Source organism: Podarcis vaucheri, assembly GCF_965113315.1.
Source record: "Podarcis vaucheri genome assembly, chromosome: 3".
Lineage (NCBI taxonomy): Eukaryota > Metazoa > Chordata > Lepidosauria > Squamata > Lacertidae > Podarcis > Podarcis vaucheri.
The window spans coordinates 67,847,474-67,866,833 of NC_138761.1; the positions used below are offsets into that span (position 1 = coordinate 67,847,474).

The 19,360-nt window shown below is 47.1% G+C and overlaps 1 protein-coding gene across 1 annotated transcript in view; it reads right to left on the reverse strand.

Moving 5' to 3' along the window:
- RSPO3 (R-spondin 3) overlaps positions 1–14,251 on the reverse strand; it is a 63,832-nt gene extending 49,581 nt beyond the window's left edge. Inside the window, exon 1 of the mRNA XM_082216173.1 lies at positions 13,140–14,251. Coding sequence (XP_082072299.1) covers positions 13,140–13,236 — 97 coding nt within the window. The 5' untranslated portion in view covers positions 13,237–14,251. The remainder of the gene's footprint in view (positions 1–13,139) is intronic.
- Positions 14,252–19,360: the final 5,109 nt, after the last annotated feature.

The following is a 19,360-nucleotide window of genomic DNA, read 5'->3' on the forward strand; positions in this document are numbered from 1 at the left end:
CGCGCGTCTTTGGGCGTCGCGGCGCAGCCTTCTCGGTCTCCCTCCCCGGCCCGGCTAGTCCCGACGCGGCTTCTTTCTGGCGCGGGGAGGGGGCGGCTCTGGGGCCAGTGCGTCGGCCGGCCTCCGGAGCGGGGGGCCCGTCGGGGCGGGTGGGCGGTCTTGGCGCGCAGGCACTAGAGCGCCGCCGATGGCGCGTTTGGCGGGCTGTGCGCGTCCAGACAGCGACCCGAGCCTGGGTGGCGTGGCGCTTGGTGCCGGAGCCTCCGCCCGCAGCGCCCCGTCGGGAGACCCGGCCGGAAAGAGCCTGGAGCCGGCTGTCGGACGCGGTTGAAGCAGCCAGGGCGGCATGGCAGGCGGCGGCTCCTCGGCGACTCCACACGGCCAGCCCAGCGCGCTGGCCGAGCCCCGCAGGCGAACGCTGCCCGTCGGTGAGGAGGGGCTGCCTGGCGCGCCCTCCGTGGCCCTGACGCGCGGGGACCGCGGCGAGCGCTGAGAGCCGCTGCCAGCTCGTCGGTTCCACGAGACATGGGGCTCTGCTACAGCCTACGCCCGAGGCTCTTCGGCGACTCCGGAGGCAGCGAGCGCGCCCCCCCAGAAGTTGCGCCCGGTGCGGCTGGCACCCCTGGCACCCCCCACGCTACGCCACTGTGTGTAACTGAAAAAGCTACATTCTTCCCAATGCCTACCCCTGCCTCCACTTCCCTCTCTTCCTCTAATGTTTCCCTGTGTCAATTTTAGTCTGAAAGCACCTCAGGGTAGGGACCTGCTTTGTTATCTACTACATTGGGCCTGCCACTTCCACATAATTTACTTATGCAACTGCAGCCTCCAAATAAATAAATGGAGAGGGAAAACAGAGACAGAGCTTTTTAATCCCCACATCTTGCCTACTGGGCTCTGGGAAGGTCGTGTGAGGCCTGGTAAGCAAGGCAGAGGACTAAGCTCTCTCCGGACAGGTAGGGATGGTTGCACAGGAGGGGGGCATGGTTCTGAGGGTTTCCTTTGTTGTTGTTGTTTAGTCATTTAGTCGTGTCCGACTCTTTGTGACCCCGTGGACAAGATCACGCCAGGCACTTCTGTCTTCCACTGCCTCCCGCAGTTTAGTCAAATGCATGCTGGTAGCTTTACACAATTTGGCTTTGCATGTGGATGCCCGGAACTGAACTCTCACGCAGTGAGGTCACTGTATATATTTTGAAAAGTAGTTTGTCTGTTTGTCCATTTGTTCTCTATGAGTTTGGACACCTCTTGATATATCATTGCCAAACTTTACACAAGGGTTCCTGAGATGGGCTCAGTGGTTGTTGTTGATGTTTGGATGTCAGGTGCCATTTTGAATCAAGATGGCAGACCAAATCATGGTTTTGATGTGACTTCACCTGATTTTTGGTGTAAGGGGTCCAAACTGTGCCACTTTCAAACTCTGCACAAGGTTTTCGTTGACATTGGGTCACTGGGCACCATTTTTAATCAAGATGGTGGACCAAAACATAACTTTGGCATGACTTCACCTGGCTTTTGGCTTGACTGTTCCAAACTCTGCTGATTTGGATGCCTTTGAAGATATTGTTGCCCAATTTGCTGATCCTCACCTGTACCAATTTGGATGCCTCTCAAGATATCATCACTCTACTTGACACAAGAGTTCCCAAGGTAGAGGCAGCAGTCTTCATCAATGGCTTGAGTGCCAGGCGCCATTTTGAATGAAGATAGTGGACCAAATTAACCCCAAATGCACCTTAACTCCACACACCAAAATGATTCAGGACTCGGTCAGGTGCTCTCCGGGTTAGTTTGGAGCCCTGTGTAGCATGTGTGTGCACCCTGGCTTGTTTGTATATACAGTGGTACCCCGCAAGACGAACGCCTCGGAAGACGAAAAACTTACTAGACGAAGGAGTTTTTCATTTTCTTAGCCGCTTCGCAAGACGCATTTCCCTATGGGCTTGCTTTGCAAAACGAAGCTTGCCCCGCAAGCTCCGGGGATAGCGGGGAAGCGCAGCGCTCTTCCCCGCTGTCCCCAGACCTCTTTTGAACCAAGGGGCGGCAACGGGGAGAAGTGATCTTCTCCCCTCCGCCCCTTGCTTCAAAAGAGGGGACAGAACCCCTTTTGAACCAAGGGGCGGCAACGGGGAGAAGTGATTCTCCCCGCTGCCCCTTCCCTTGCTTTAAAACAGGTCCGGGGACAGAGGGGAAGGCGCACGGCGCTTCCCCTCTGTCCCCGGACGGTCTCCATAGGAACGCATTGATTGATTTTCAATGCATTCCTATGGGAAACCGTGCTTCGCAAGAAGAAAAACTCGCAAGAAGAAAAAACTTGCGGAACAAATTAATTTCGTCTTGCGAGGCACCACTGTACAGACATAACCCCCAAACTCACAAATGACACAATCCATTTTAAAATCATAATTCTTAAAGGGGAGTTCTTTAAATTCCCAAGCAGTGCTGGACACTCCCTGATAGTACTCTCTTACGGATCAAGGCAAGCTGGTGGTGATGGTGGTGACGATAATGCAATATACTACTTTGTGGTTGGTATTTGAGAGTTGTGAAGAAAAGAAATTTTAAAAATTCTGACTGAGGAGTTGAATGTTTGTTTGAACAATCCCTAGTTGTCACCATCTTTTCAGTTCAAGGTTACTTTTGTCAAGGTTTATGGTCTGTTCTATGTGTGATGCCTTGGGGCGAAGAACGTAAGGAGTGGTAAGCCCAATAATATTTCAAGATAATCCTGAGGTGCTTCTTTTTCCCAACCTTTGTTGCCTATTTAGATTTTTCATTCCAGACAAAGTCTCTTAACATGTATTCTTATACAGTAATTTAACCTATGGGCTTTATGCTCTCAGCAGCTTGAAAGTCATTACTCCAGTAAAATAATAATAACGGTACTTTTTTGTTTTACTCTCTTTTTTTACTCCAGTTGTGGATTTCATTTAAGTAGTGCAATCATATTTCCCTGTCTTCTTATACAATATTAATTATAAAATAATAGTACAGCTCTTTGCTTCTTATATACTCCACATTGCACTTCTGTGCATGTTTATTAAGACGTAACCTCTCCCTAGGATTCCAACACACTTACCTGAGAATAAGCCCATTTAACATAATGGGACTTACATTCAAATATACATGCACAGGATTGCACCCCTGTTGTATTCATCCCACTGAAGCCAATTGTTTGTAAGTCGTTTTAGGCTTGATTTGGTGTTCAGCTAAGTATGTAAGTTTTCGAAGCACTTATTTAGGAATAGGAGGAAAGTTTATGGGTGAGTTATGACAATGTCAAGAAGGTGATGTAGTAAAAGTCATAAAATATTTGCAGATGCTGGTATTTGTAGCTTTGGAGAAGAAGCACTGGAATAATGTTTACTGTTGCTAAGCGTGTCTGTGGGAGACCTGGAGCAGGGAACATGGGTGGTTTCCCTCTCTTTGACCCACAGAGCTGATAGAAATCAAATATCATGTTCTCAAAGTTACCTTCAGTAAATTCTGTTGTATTGTTGGAAGCGCTCATAACATAAATTCTATAAAATACATTAAAGTGCCATGTTTTTTGCAGCTGGATTTGTGCATGAGGATCCGGGGATGCACTGCAGGTGTTTCTACATCAGCTAGTAATTTCTATTTTGTGATTTATATTTGGACTCACTTCAAAAACACTCCAACATAAAACAGAGCCTGACGTTACCGGGTAATACCAGGCAGGTAAACATATCCAAGTCCTACCTGAGCTACACATCCTTACCATAGGCTGAGTACACATTACCATCTTAAAACACAATGAGGTGTTTTCCCCCCATTGTGTTTCAATTTGCGTTTGCATTCCTATGCTTTGACATGTTTCCACATCACCCACAGCCTGCCCACACCACTGAGTGGAGATGGCGTGGGGATATCCCAATGCAAACTGCCTGGTGGGTGTCCTCAGCCTTCCACCTACCTTCTCTCCTGCTGGAACTAACTTGTGAAAAGCTAAGCCCAGAGGCACTTGGAGCTAGGAAACCAGAGCCTCATATTACAGGTTCTTGAGAACAGCTTTAAGTCCACTACAAAACAGTTGGAAAGTATTTAAACTTAAGCAGAAGCAGATATATTGCTGGCACCATCTTCATCTGCGCATGCATGCCCATACTGCCACCACACATGTAGAGCCACACCCAAAAGGAAAGGTCAGTGTCTCAAGTATACACACTGGGGCTTCACTGTTAATTGAATAAGGCTACAGTTTCCAAGTCGGATCAAAGCTGGTTTGTGGGATATGCATCAAACCTCAGTATTTCACAAAAACTGCAAAATACATCTGGATCATTGACAATACCAGAGGTCAGCAACCTTTTCCAGCCATGGGCTGGTCCACTGTCCCTCAGACCATGTGGTGGGCTGGACTATATGGGGGGGGGGGAATGAACGAATTCCTATGCCCCACAAATAACCCAGAGATGCATTTTAAATAAAAGCGCACATTCTGCTCATGTAAAAACACCAGGCAGGCCCCACAAATAACCCAGAGATGCATTTTAAATAAAAGGGCACATTCTACTCATGTAAAAACATGCTGATTCCTGGACCGTCCATGGGCTGGATTGAGAAGGCGATTGGGCCGCATCTGGCCCACGGACCTTAGGTTGCCTACCCCTGGATAATACTATGTGAACAGACATTGAAAAACCAGCAGTGGGAGCACACTGGAGCCAGTATAAACAGTATTCTGTAACCAGCCATAGGTCCCATCTGCATTATACATTTAAAGCAGTATCATAACGCTTTAAACATTCATAGCTTTCCTCAAAGAATCCTGGCAACTGAAATTTGTTAAGGATGAGAATTGTTAGAAGACTCCTGCTTCACTCAGAGAGTTATGGTTTGACCAGAGTGGTATAACAATCAATCCCTCTTCCCAGGAAACTTTGTGAATTTTAGCTGCCTTCTTCCTCCCCATTTCCCCCTTCATTCCCGCAAATGTCAGAGAAGGGTAAGCAGAACCAGTGGTTGGACTGGGGATCCAGTGCTGCTGCTGCCTATTTAGGACGAAGAGTCAGTCTGGGTAAGGCGGCAGCAGGAAGAGCAATGTGGAGAGGGAGAAGACATCCAGAAGTGGTGGTGGTCAGCCTGCAGATCTACTGCTCCCACTGCCAATTAGTATGGAAAGATGCCCAGGTAAGACAGCAATGGGAGGAGGAGTACAGGGAGGAGGAAAGTGATCAGTAGAAGCACTGGCCAGCCTGGGGCCCCATGATACATCACAGGACACTATTCTGTCCCCCATGCTGTTTGATATTTCTCTGAAATTGGGGGGCCTGGTGTGCAGTGCCAACTCTGCCACTCATTTTTATCTTATTCAGGTGAAGTAACTGAAGTCCTGAACTAGTGTCTGAGATGGGTGGTGAATTGGATAAAGGCCAATAAACTGAAGATTATCAGAATAGGGAAGTGGAATTCAGTCTGAACTGGGTGGGATTGCTTAAGAAGCAAGCACAGTTTGGAGCTGCTGTTAGTTACAGGCTTGTTCTGGGAAGCCCAAGTGCATGAGGCACTGTTCATCAGCTGAGCCTGGGGAGTCAGAGCCTTCCTCATCAGAGACAACCTTGTCACTTTTATCCACGTGTTGACATTTCACTTATATTACTGCAATGTGTTTTACATTTGGCTGACTCAATAAATCATTCCCGAGCTTAGGTTGGTGCACAATACTGCAGCTGGATTGCCAACCGGGGCCAGGCATTCAGAAAATATATTGCCAGTCTTGAGCCAAATGCCCGGACTTCTGGCTCAATTCAAAGTGCTGATTATGGCCTTTAAGGCATGATATGGCTTAGGACCACTGTACCTTAAGGAGTACTTGAAGCAAACTTACTTCAGAAGAAAACCCACAATGGTCCTTGCAAAGGTAAAATTTGCCCTTCATGGAACTCTGAGCAGCAGACATGGGGACACCTAGCTTCCAAACCAGGCACTAGCCAGGCTCACATCTGCTAGCAATGTAACCATACCATGTGACACCATTCTTTGTATCTAGGTCAGCATACATGTGTGTGTGCGCACACACACTCATGTATTAAATAGCCAGTTCCCAATATTCTGTTCTTTCTTATATTCCTAACACACACAAGCATCTGTTATAGCTACTTCCCAACATTCTCTTCTTTGTCAAAAGCAAGCAGATTTCCCCAAACTAGTCCTCTCCAGAAGTTTCTGGATTGCAACTCCCACCATCTTGGACCATCAGTGATGCTGGCTGGGCCATACTTCACCAGGAGTGCACCAAATTGAGGAAGGCTGCACTAGAGTGTGATAGAAAAGTCAGACAACTGACTTGCAGAAGGAGGAGGAGACAGGGAGTAAAACCATCTCTGATCAGAGATGCCTCACTTCATTTCTCCCATACATGAAACCAGTTCTTGGTCTAGCATGGGAGCCATGTGGATGGAGGAACACACCCTTCTTATCTCTCCATACTGCGTGCATCTGGGGAAGGAAGACTATGTCCTGACATACTGTCTAGCATCCTGAGTGTGTGTACTTTGTTCTCATAGGCAATTCTCATGTGCATCAGGAAAGGAGGTGGTAATTATTTAGCACGTTAGTTAGTTATATGAAGAGGTTTTTTTAAAAACTCCTCCTTTTTTTACTCTTTCCAAAGTAGCAAACAAATGCAAATGCCATAAAAGTAAACCTAAACAAAATAACAATAACAGAGGACTAAGATACCAAATAGCCAGTTAACGGGGATTAAAATACAGTGGAACCTCGGGTTGCGAACATGATCCGTGTGGGAGGCACGTTCGCAACCCGTGGTGTTCGCAACCCGCAGTGCCGTGTCTGTGCATAACGCGATTTGGCGCATCTGCCCATGTGCAAAGCACGATTTAGTGCTTCTGCACATGCGCGAGTGCCGTAACCCGTTCCGGTACTTCTGGGTTGGGTGCATCCGTAACCCGAAAACGCGCAACCCACAGCGATCACAACCCAAGGTATGACTGTAAACAGGAGTTAGTTACAATTACTATAACTTCACCTGGTGCCTAGAAACCGAAGTGGCTGTGGCAGCAGCTGAACAAAATAGGTACTGTACAGAAGGAAGGCTGTAGCAGAAGAGAGGTGAGAAGTGAAGAGGGAAGAATTGAAGAAGTGAAGGAGATGGGATGAGCAGAATCCCATAGGATGAAAGGCAGGTGGGACTTCTTCCCTTCCTCTCCAAAATAGCCCTCTGTCCCATCCTTCAGATTGTAAGGGCGAATAGCCATAAAGAGAGAGGAGGGGAAAGAAATGACTGCTTACCCAATCCTGGGGTGGGTGACTGCTGGACAGTCAGCTGGCATTTGTGGGCTTCCCCTGGCCAGCTGCTTAAGTGGGCAGACTTCCCCACCAGCCAGTGTTTGAATTTGGACCAATCCAGCCAGGCTGGGTGGGCATGGTTTGAGAGCAGACCAGAGTGGAGCAGGCTTCACTCTAGTCTGCCCCCAGCCAATAAAAACCTGTTGCGCCTGACCCCATAACTTTTTAAAGCCCAGAACGTTGTTTTGCCCAGTTTCTTCACCTTCCTTAGTTTAGGCCTTGCTCCGTGGGAAGGGGTCGCTGCGAGTGGGTCCGCAACTTCAAACAACTTCTCTCCCAAAAGATATATATGCACTCCTATTTCTACTTGGTAATTGTAAACAGTTTTGCAGATTTTGCTTGCTTGTTTGTTGGCAGAATCTACTGTACTTTGAGCATACATGTAACATGTTAAGAAAATGGATCAGGAGAAGTTGGCTGGCGCTTTAACTGCATCAAACTAGGTATTTACTTAACTTTAGACAGGATATTTCTCCATATACAGACTCTCCTTCAGAGTCCTTCATAATGTAAACCTATACAGCTGATATTTTTCAATGGTTTTTCACTGTGTTGTATATAACTGAAATGGATGTTTGACTTCAGTGGAGAAGAAGATGTAGGTAAAAGGGAGTGAGTGGCTCTATTGACAATGCAGTGAGCCTACTAATTTCTTTAGGCTTAGCACCAAAGTATTTCGACAGATCCAAAGAATGAAAATTAGAAAATATTTGTTCTCTTTCTCTGAAAGGACAATTTTCAAAAGTCCAATTTATATTTACAAGCAAGTTTGACAGCACAGGAAATCTGTGTATTGTAGAAGAGGGAGTATAAATATTTTCCCTCTTTTTCATTGTGATTAATTAAATGAGCATTATTGTCATTATCCAAAGACCTGGGAGAAGAGGCACCTAAACATATGTAATGAAGGTGCCAGGTGAGCCTGCATGGATAAAGCATTCTACAAGCGGGGAGCCATCACAGAGCAGGCCCATTCTCATGTTGCCCACCCTCTAGACCTTTCATGGAGGAGGCACACAAAAAAGGGCCTCAGATCATGATCACAGGGTCCATGTTGCTTCATATGGGGAAATATGGTAAAGAATATTTGTTTGGTTGTATTGATAGCCTGAAGACAGGAGTGCCTGGTGTGCTCTAGTCCATGGGGTCATGAGTCGGACACAACTAAATGACTAAACAACAACAATTGATAACCTGTTATTTTCACCATTATCTGTCTTATAAAACATTTTAAAAACTTAATGCTGAAAGACCATTTTTGGTTTATACATAGTATGTGTACACACCATGCATTTAGAGCACATTTAAAGCACAAACCCCAAATAATCCTGGGAGCTGTAGTTTGTTAATGATGCTGGGAATTGTAGCTCTGTGAGCTATAAACAAGGGTTCTCAGAATTCTTTGGCAGGTGCGGAAAAATGTGTTTTAGATGTATGGTGTACACAACTAAAGAATGCCAAAACCCTATGAATATAGGACACAATTATGTTTAGGTTCTTTTTGAACTGACTGCCCACTAAAGAAGAGGGTTCTTTTTTTTACCACATAGCACCATTTTATTGCATTGTGGTTGAAGTAGTTTCCCCGTTCTTCTGTTGGTTGTGGTTTAACTGTCTTAGCTTTCTCAGTCATAAGTCAAAGTCTTATAGTCTGAAACTTAAAAGAGTTTCAAAAGCAGTTTATGGTTTAGCCTGAGGTTCTGGGGCTCAAAGGAGGAAAATGTCAAAAAAAAATCTTCATTGTCTGGATCCCAGACATAACATAACGTTTCACAGGTGAGGTGGATTGGATGGGAGGGGTGAACAGAAAGCAGCAGGACACCCCCCCACCCCATCCCCAATTCCCTCCTGATTTATTGGACTTCCCCCCTTCCCATATTCCCTATTGTTCTTTGCCTGCTTCCCAAGTTCCTGGACTGAAGTTGGGAATTGGGAGGGGGGAGGGACCAGTCCCCTTCACGTCTTACCCTCTACTTAAGTCCCATTTGGAGACAGCATGCTGCCTGCCTCTCCTCCATCAACAAATAACCCCACAACATTCTGTCTCTCATGCTGCAGATGCTCTGTGGGCAGAGGAAGAAGCACTGGACACCCCCCTCCAGGACTTGCATGTGCTGGGATTGATGGGTTTAATTATTGACAACGAGGCTGGGGAGTTTGGAAAATACCAGCAGCATGATGAGTAATGAGCAACATATTATTACAGCCCCAAGGCTCCTTTTTATATGGCTCCCACCATTCATTGAGATGCATAAAGAAGGCAGATGTAGCAATCCCCTTCCCAGCCATCTTCTAAAATTGCACCCGTTGGTTCTCCTTGAATATCCCCCCCCCCTCTCTGGTCTGAAGTCAAGTAAGGGGTGTATCGGCCTTTGAAGTAAATCTTCTGCCTGATTTGCACTGCCTGATTAGTTTGTAAGAGCGATAAGAAGCTATTCTCTACCGTGCTGTTTAAACATCTGTTCTTCTGATCTCGTCATCGTCATCTGATCCCCGCGCTCGTTTTTTGGTTGTGTGTGCGCGTGCGGGGGAGGTTGTTTCATTGTCTCCAAATCCAAGTTTAAGGACCGATATAGTTCCCTTTGAAGTCAACGGAAAAGCTTCGGTAGGGGACGAGGCCAGGTGGGTGGGGGGTGGAGGGTCAAACCAACACACTGGCGCTCGCAGCTCAGCCAGCCACACCACACCCCTGCATCCCTGAATTTTCCGTAGCTTTGGGACAAGTTCCCTACGAAAAGAGCCCGCACCTGCAAACAGCGCTCTCTCCCTCCCTCCCTCTCCCTCTTATTGCAGCGGACGCCAGGGGTCGCGCCTTTCACAACTCTGGAGATTCAGGGCAAGGGGGAAGGAGGGCGAGATCCTTGGGCTTTGGAGAAAGCAAACCACCTTGGGCTGAGCAGATGACGCCCAAACAACGTGTCACCATCTAACAAATTTACCCTCAGTCCTTTCGAACTAAAGGGGACAACAACATATCCTCATATGCCAAGAAGAAGAATAAGTCAGGGCGTTGCTTTCCTTTTCCATGAGTAAGTAATATCAGATACTCTCGCGCGCTCTCGGCTGCCTGACATACGAAATGAATGAACATTTCGCATACACTGGCATACACTTAATCGCTCTGCACTCAGTGAGGGGCAGCTATGTGAGACAGCAACCCTATCCTACCCAGTTGAACTTAATGGGGCTGATCTGCGTGCCGAAGACTCCGATGTAAGCACAGCGTCGGAGGAGAAGCGAAAGTCCAGTCCTCCGCGTTAGATCTGTGGTGCCCCACCGAGACACGCGTGCAGATCACCGCTCCATGACGTGCAAGCCTAAAGTTTGTGCGAAACAGCTCGCCCCACAGCCCCACCTCATATATGAGAGAGAAATCGGGGCTAGTTTGGTCTTGCAGAACGATTTCATTACTTCTCCCTATTTCCTGGACTCCAGCTGTGTAGAAAACCAAATGCCGAAACGTCTTCCTCGGATCAGTCCTTAGTCAGATGCTTATTGTCTGAGAAAGAGAGAAAGAAGGTTCCCCCTTCTACGGAGGAAGCTGCCTTATACTGAACCAGAGCACCGGTCCATCTAGCTTACCACTGTTTGAACGAGGAACCTTCAGCACCTCCTTTTCTGAAAGGTGCGCTCTGCCTTCCAGTACCGTCTCCCCTTGCCCAGTCTGAAACCACGTCCAGATCTCGCAACAGCTCACGGGGCTCAAGGGGCTCTGGGGAGCTCTGGAGGAAACGAGCCGCTCCGTGGCCCCGGGGCAACAAGAGGGCGTCTCGACGTCAGCCTTTCATTCTGGCGAAGCGGACACGAGCGTGCCCGGAGAGATCCCTCGCGAAAGCGGTATTTCCAGGGCACTTTCGGTGAATCAGACCTTGTTTTCGAGAAGCCGATGCATAAAGGAAGCTTTCAAGGGATACTTGTGCCAAGGTGGGGAAAGGGAAGGCTGGGCAAAACCTAGGAAATAACCTTGTGTACTTTGGGAGGGGGGGGGGCGGAATGAAAACAGGCTGCTGTGTGTGTTGGCCTCTTCCTATCAGGGCAGAGCTGTCAAGCAAGAGGGAAATGCACAGCCCCTTTCACCAAGTAGTACAAAGCGCCAAAGGAAGCTCAGAAACATCTCGCCCAGCTCTCTAGGAAGGGCCTTTGGGAGGGGAGGAGGATCCTTATCGAGGTCGACGGAGGAAAGAGATTCCTAGTAGACTTTGCACGAAATGAAGAGACCAAATTTGCACCCGCTCATCTGGGTTTATCTCATTCAACCCTTCCACCCACTCGCCCTGGCTTCTCACTTGAGGCTCATTGACGGGCAAGTCCTACCTAGGTGTTGTCTAACCTGGAAATAATGGCACCATTCATCACAAACTTCACCAGTGTCTCCTGCGTTATCTGCCCAGGCCAATCTACTGGAATCCAAGGTTCAAACAGTGTCGCTTTGGCCTTCCTTCGGTGGGAGACTCACACAACCCACAGCCCCACGCTTCCAACACACACACACACACACACACACACTTCCAACGATGTCTCCGAACTCCTCCGAGGACGATGCCCCTGTGAATTAAACAGGGGCACGATCCAGGGGCACTTTTCGATCTTGCACAAACTTCAACTGGGCTCCTGTCCTGTGCTTTCATCTCGCCTATTGAAATCAATGGGGCCTAAGTCCAACTTAACTCAGATGCAAACATGCAACGTGTTTAACTTTAGCCGACTCCTGCTCGCTAATAGAACATTGTCACCATTATTTGATGTATAACATTCTCTTTGGTGTTTCTATTTTTCAGATTGGCCCTCTCTGCCACCTTCTGATTGTAAAAATGTGATGTTAGAATTACCTACAGAGATACGTACACTGGGTGCTTCTCTCACCCCCAAATTTCAGAGAAATTACAGAGCCGAGCAACCACCAGGAAGAAAAGGAAAAGATGCTTGGGGCCAACGTTACTCTTCCTTTTTTATTAGGTACATCGTAGTAGCCCTCATCCAAGACAGTATCAATTTGCCCCCTATCCACTTATGTGGGAGGCAGATCCCATTCAAACCGCCGGGCAAATATCACGAGGCACCCAAAGGAACCTGCGCGACCCTTTGCTGCATTACCGAGGGAGGGACACCGAGATGCCTCCTCGACAGTGGCGTAGCATGGGGGGTGCAGGGGGGGGCGGCCGCACCGGGCGCAACATCTGGGGGTTAGGGTTAGGGGGCGCAAATCCACGGGTTAGGAGGCACAAATTACTTGCCTTGCCCCGGGTGCTGACAACCCACGCTACGCCACTGCTCCTCGATCCTGAACCACGTGTGTGTGGAATGCATCGCACAATACATAAGGAAAATAGCTTTAGTTTAATCTTTATGATAGTGTGAATCAGTGATGTGTTTCTAAGCTGGTTGGGGAAAAAGCTACCCAAGAAGGGCGTGATCCTCCTTTGCTCCTCTATGCAAGCTTCGTTTTTTAAAAAACAAAAAACTGCGCAGTGCGATCCTATCCACGTTCCTTGGAGACAAGTCTCCTTGAGTTCCGCAGCCCTGTGCGCGGCGTATAACGGAGAAGAGACCAGCGGCACTTCTTAGCGCTGCGCGGCTAAGGAACAGCGTAGTTCACCGAGGCTGCAAGCGAGCCAATATGCAGAGGGTCGGGTTGCCCGAGACCTGCTGCTGCCGTACCAAAAGACCTTCCCCCCCCCCCTTCAGCGTGACTCCCCCTGGGACATCCCCGGCACCACGAGAGAAGCGAGAGATCCTCAACAGGTGATCCCCATCCCCTTCCCAGCCCCGCTTCAGAAGAGACCCAGGAAAAAGGGCGCACTTACTTCCCTGCCGCCGGACTCTGGAAGGGTTCTGCTGGCTGCCGACGTATTCCATCAAGTTCAAAGTGATAAAGACCCAAGAAACCAGTCGCAATTGCATAGTAACCCTGTAAGAAGTTCCCGTCTCTCGTCCTTTTCGGAGGGGAAGGAAGAGGAGGCGGCGGAGTGGGGAGGGAGGGGGGGAGGGCGGCAGAAATACCTGCCTGGGAGGCAAGGGCTCCCGAGCGTCTTCTTGTTTACAAACAAGCGAGCCAACAAATGTCACTGGCGGCGGCGCGCGGGCTCTTAATTATTACACTTTCAAGTCGCCCCGACGATGGCCTCCCGGCAGCCTCCTCGGAAGGGCGGCGAAAGAGAACGGCGGGAACCCGGGAGCGAGGCGCCTGGTCGATGTCAGGGCAGGTACCATGTTGCGAGGGGGTGGGGGTGGGAAAGAGGGCAATAAGAGGGTTGGGCAAAGGTTGGTGGTGGCGCGGGGCGCTCCCACCCGGCTCCGGCTACAGGTCGGCGCTCCCAGTCAGAAACTCCATGGGCAGGTGTGCCTTCCTCTTGGGCGCTGCTCACCTTCGCTGAGGAACCCCATAGAGAAGGGCAAGGGGAGGCGCGGGGAAGGAGCCCGGGCAGCTGGTGGTGATGGTGGTTGCGGGGCCGGCGAGCCGGTGGCAGCGCTTCTCCCTCTCCCTCCGCGTCAGGGCTGAGCGCGCCCTCCTCGGACCTGGCTGGGAGCTGTCGCCTCGGACGCCTCGAAGCGCAGCAGCATCTTTCTGAGGGAAGGCGTGGGTAGTAGGGGCGCCGCCTCAGCTACACTAGGCGTGAGGCGCCTCAGAGCGTGAGGAGCGTTAGAGAAGCGGCTCCGTTCCCAGCGGGGCGGGGGGCGAACGGCAGCAGCAGCGGCAGCAGCCCCCTCAGACCGTCCCTCGCAGCTGGGCGACAGCCGAAGTCGGAGCGAAGCTTCTTTCCGCTGCCTTCGCGGACTCTGCCTGCGAGCGAGAGCGAGAGAGCGCTTCCCACTTACTCCTCCCTCTCCGGGAGTCCAGGGGTATTTTTGAAGCCCGCGTCGAAGTGTGGAAAGCAAAACTCCAATCGGACGCGCAGCCGCCTGGGCGAGGAACTTCCAATCGCTGGCAGGCGGCTTTGGCTCTAGCTGCCGAGGGAGGGACAAGGCGCGCGACGGGAGCGGGGAAACGCGCGCGTGCGTGTGGGGGTGCGAGAGCGCGCCCAGAAGGCTCGCTTCTTGCGGATGCCGGGGCGTCGCTCGCCGTCGCCTTCGCTTCCCACACAATTCGAGGTGCCACACGCTTCTCTCTGTCAGTATCGGGGGTTGGGGGGGGGGAGTTAGTCTGCGTGATGCCTGAGCGTGTCCTCATGAAACATTTCTTGGGGCCAACTAACAAGGACAAAGCAGCGAGTGCAGCTAGATTTCAGATTTCACAGAAGACGGTCAGCCCCCCCCCTTGATGATTAGAGATAAGAAGCTGCGTTGTACTGAGGGCGCTCCCTCCCAGGCGGTCACTTTTTTGAGGGATTTAATCACATACAGTATAGGCAGATTCATGTTGCAGAATCGTATCTGAAGAAGTGTGCAGGCACACGAAAGCTCATACCAAGAACTAACTTAGTTGGTCTTTAAGGTGCTACTGGAAGGATTTTTTTTTCATGTTGCACAGTTAGAATCGATAGGGAGGGCTTGCGCAACAAACCTTTCCCCTCCCCCAGATTGGACTTTCTCCAATAAGTGGGAAAAACTGGGTTGGGGAAAGTGTGGGGTAATACCTGCTTTGATGCACTGTCCTCTAGTCTCCCCATTAACAAATTAGAGTGAATGCTCATTAAATATCTTTATTATCTTTATTTATATCCCACCTTTTCCCCCAGACAAAGGACTCAATGTGGCTTACAGATAAGACAAAAACACAGATAGAAAAGGCTAAAAATATAGAAGAGACAGACATTAAAAAGTAATTAAACACTAATAGAATCTGTTTATAATAATAGGCAATAATAAGATCTAATAAAAATGATATAATAACGATAAAAACATCACAGTAGACCTTTCCTTTAAAAGAGTCGGTTCCTAAAGGACTTTTGGAATAAAAAGGTATCCATCTGCTGGCAGAAGGAGAACAAGGAAGAGGCTAGTCAAACTTCTTATCAGGGCAGGGAAGTTCCAAAGTCTAAGAGCAGCCACCAAAAAGGTCCTCTCCATTGTCTGTAACAAGCATGCCTGTGAGAGTGGCAGAACTCAGAGAAGGGTCTCCCATGAAGATCTCAGAGCCCAGACAGGTTCAAATGAGAGAATACAGTCTTTCATCTTGAACCTAAGCCATATAGGGCTTAATAGGTCATAACCAGCACTTTGAATTGTGCCTGGAAACAGATTGGTAGTCAGTGGAGCTGTTGGAACAAAGCCATCATATGCTCCCCATAACTAGCCCTGATCAACTGTCTGGCTGCGGCTCTTTGGGCCAGTTGAAGCTTCTGAGCACTTTTCAAAGGCAGCCCCACATAGAGCGCATTACAGCAATCCAAATGGAATGATTTGTGTCACTATGGTCAAATCAAACATTTCCAGAAATGGGTGCAGCTGGTGCAGTAGTTTTGAGAAGAGGCAGTTTGAATATTGTTAAATGCAATTGTTGTTTTTATATATGCTTCCTAAACCTTGAGTCCCTGACCCAAGGTACTCATTTACACACTGAGACCTCCGAGTATAGGGTGGTATATGAATTCAACCAATCAATAACTGTGCAAATGCACTCCTGGCCTCTGCAGAGACCTGGGCATCCAGGCTCAGGACTAAGTCCAGGAGCACATTCAGGAGCCAACACCATCTAATATCTTGGCAAACAAGTCAGGATGAATGCTCATTAAACAGGTCATCTGGAAGTGCCCTGAATCAGACTACTGGTCCTCTAATTCGGTGTTATCTGCATGCTGACTGGCAGCAGCACTTCAGGGTTTCAGGTAGGGAGTTGACCCTAGCCTTACCTGGACTTTCCATATGCTGATCATGTGTTCATCTACTAATCCGTCACCAAGTATATTGGTACAGGACCAGGGGGAACTTATGTTTGCAATATGTCACAGCAGGATTTGGGTATCTTTTTCCAACAGAGGATAACTTTTCAAAACCTCCTGGGGGGCCACATTTGACTGGTGAATGGGGCCAGAAGAAAAAAGTGGGCCATGCAGTGGCTGTGAGGCTAAATTCCAGCTGTGCAAAAGACAGAGATTTCTACACAGGCACTCATTGCTCTCCATCCTGGCATGTGAAAGGCATTGTCACAGGTCAAGGAAACATTCCAAGCCAGGCTACTTAGGTTTGGTTGTACACCTAGTGCAAAAGGATTTCAGGTTGCACCGGAACAAAGTATGAGAAAGAGGCAATGGCCACCTTTCCTCTGAAAGTATAAAAACAATACAATTATTCAAACGTGAATGAAGTGCTAATCAGAACTTATGGTTATGAGGAAGAGGGTTTAAAAATGCAGTATTCCTTCCAGGAGTTCCGTGCTACAGCTTCCTGATCATCATCTTAAAACTATAACAGATTGCATACGTACAGGGCTTCCAGCACACCGTGCGCTATCATTTCTCTTCTCTGCATTTTTCTATTTTAAAATTGTGTGTGAGAAAGTGTACCGTGAAACTAAAAAAAAAGAGCATACTGCTGTGTGATATTAGAGGGTTCTAGAACAGTATTGTGGCACCGTTCCTGATTGAAAAGTATCATTCAGATCTTCCCCCACCCTATACACTTTTTGTGTTATTAACTGTTATGTTTGCCCTACTGACAAAAAGACTGTCAACCTAAATATCCTGCAGTCTCCTACTGAGGTTTTCATTGCAGGAATTTCTAAAACCACACACACACACACACACACACACACACACACACACACGTATAGTGTTTTCAAGTGTACAAAATAATTCATAATTCCTTACAGGAGCCCCGCATTGGAGACTGGACTGAAAGACAGTGACTTCACCATGAGATTAGAGTTTGAACTTGGGTTTCAACACACTGCACCCCTTAAAAATAAAATCTACTATACGGTACTCCACTGCACACAACATAGCATGCAAAGTCTTCTATGAAGTTGATGGACTTTGATCATTAATTATGGCTTAAGCAACTTAATCAGAAGTAGTACTGCTGAAATCAAATGAAAGGTTTGGAATATATGGTGTTCTGAGCACAGTCTTAGCAACCTGATCCTATGTATATTTACTTACAAGCAAGACCCACAGAGTTCACTGGGACTTGTTTCCCAAATAAATGTATTAAGAATGTTCCCATGTAAATGTGCTCAGTATGTAAGAAATTCCAACGTGCACACATCTTTTAATGGCATTAAGGCACAAATGCACAGGCTACATTGCAGCGCCTTTGCAGTCAACTGCACCGTCAAAAATGTGTTTAGCTAGCCCCCATCTAATTCATTTCATTTCCAAGAATACTGAATTTCAAATTAAAAATTATCATATTCCTTGTCTGTTTTATCTTTTTCCTACAGAATTTCCAGTGATTTTATTACCGTACCCGATACACTGAAACATTGTTTTCCTAGTAAAAAGAAAAGAAAAGAAATGCAGGTCCTTGTGAATCAGAAACAGTGCCAGAAATCTGGGAGAGAGTTTCTGCCCATTAAAAATTCATGCCATCACTGAGATTCAGTCTTGTAAAACACAACAGGATCAGAACAGTCAGCAGGCAATTGCTTTGCAAATAATTGATATTTGCATTTCTTCAGCCTAAAGACTACCCAAATGCATACACACCTTAATCCCAAATATATTTATTTAGAAGTCATGCTGATTTTCACCTCTTTTTTTATGCAGAAGACTGCCATTTATACAGGAATGTTTTTGTAAGAAAATGGAATTGTGGGAGGGAGACATTATCTACTTTCTCTTACCTATTATCAACATACAGCTACTTTTTAAGAGAAGGAAAATACCTACAACCACTTGTATTGTACCAGAAATCATAAAGCAGGCTTCCTTTGAAAAATACTTCTTCGGAGTAGTTTTCCCCTTCTCACTGCATTGTTAAATATCTGAATCAGAAAATATGGGGGATTTAAAGATCTATGGGAGGTTCCCTTTGAAAAGGGATCCAGGGAAAATCTTTTAAATCCAGGATACTTGAGCTAGATGGGATGAAAACTGCCCCACAGACATAAAAATTCAGCCTTCAACTTCAGAAATACACCCATATACAGACAGAGTCTGCAATATTTGGGGATGGGATGTGTGTGTGTGTGTGCGTGCAGTTTTCTCTTTTGCCTTTTGAAATGTCTGTTGTAACCCGAGGAAGGAATGGTGTTAATAAACAATCACAGGAAGAAACTAAAGGAATACACATTCAATACTAACCCACAGCAAAGTTGGACAGCTCTGCTGGAGAAGTGTTAACATTAAAAGTATGTTTTTTAAAAGCGGGTGGGAATGTTGAGGAAACATAAGGAAAACATTACATAAACAGTACATTCTCTCCAGGGACGAGGTATTCCAGACTAACCTTCACCAGAGTGCTTCACAATGCAGACACATTGCATAGATTCATTATATTGCTGTTAATGCACAGCTTCCAGTTATTAGGCAGATCGCATGAAAGGCTTCTCAGCGTCAGCCTGGGTTATACCCTGTAGTCACTGTACCATCTCAGGGAGAATACATACTTTGTTTCAAACCAGAGACAGGTCCATTTTAATTGATGCATTTGGTTTTATCTAGACTCCTGGTCCCGTCCCACTCTCTGATATTATATTGGAGGGGAAATGCAGTAATATTTGCTAAGCACTTCCAAAACGAGAAGCAAAATAAAACTTGAACACTATCTTAAAATATTCATAGTTCATAGTTAATATTTTATTAATATTCTGATGTATTTCAAATTTGGTACAGTATGGTGGTGTGTTGTTGTTTTTAAGTTAAGTTGCCTCCAGAGAAATCTTTTTGTAGTAAGTGGCAAATAAAATAAATAAAACACAATAACTCCCTAGTTCACTGGGGGTAATTGGGAAGGCTTATTGCATATTGATATCAATATTTTTGTGATTTTTTTGTAATTATAAGTTTTAAAATTGTTTTTAATGTTGTATTTAAAATTGTTGTCACCTGCCCTAGTGAAGGGTGGGCTAATAATAAATAAATAATAAATAAAGCCAGCATTGCAGAAGAAAATAACAGAAAATCATGCTGGTGCCTATTTTGACAGT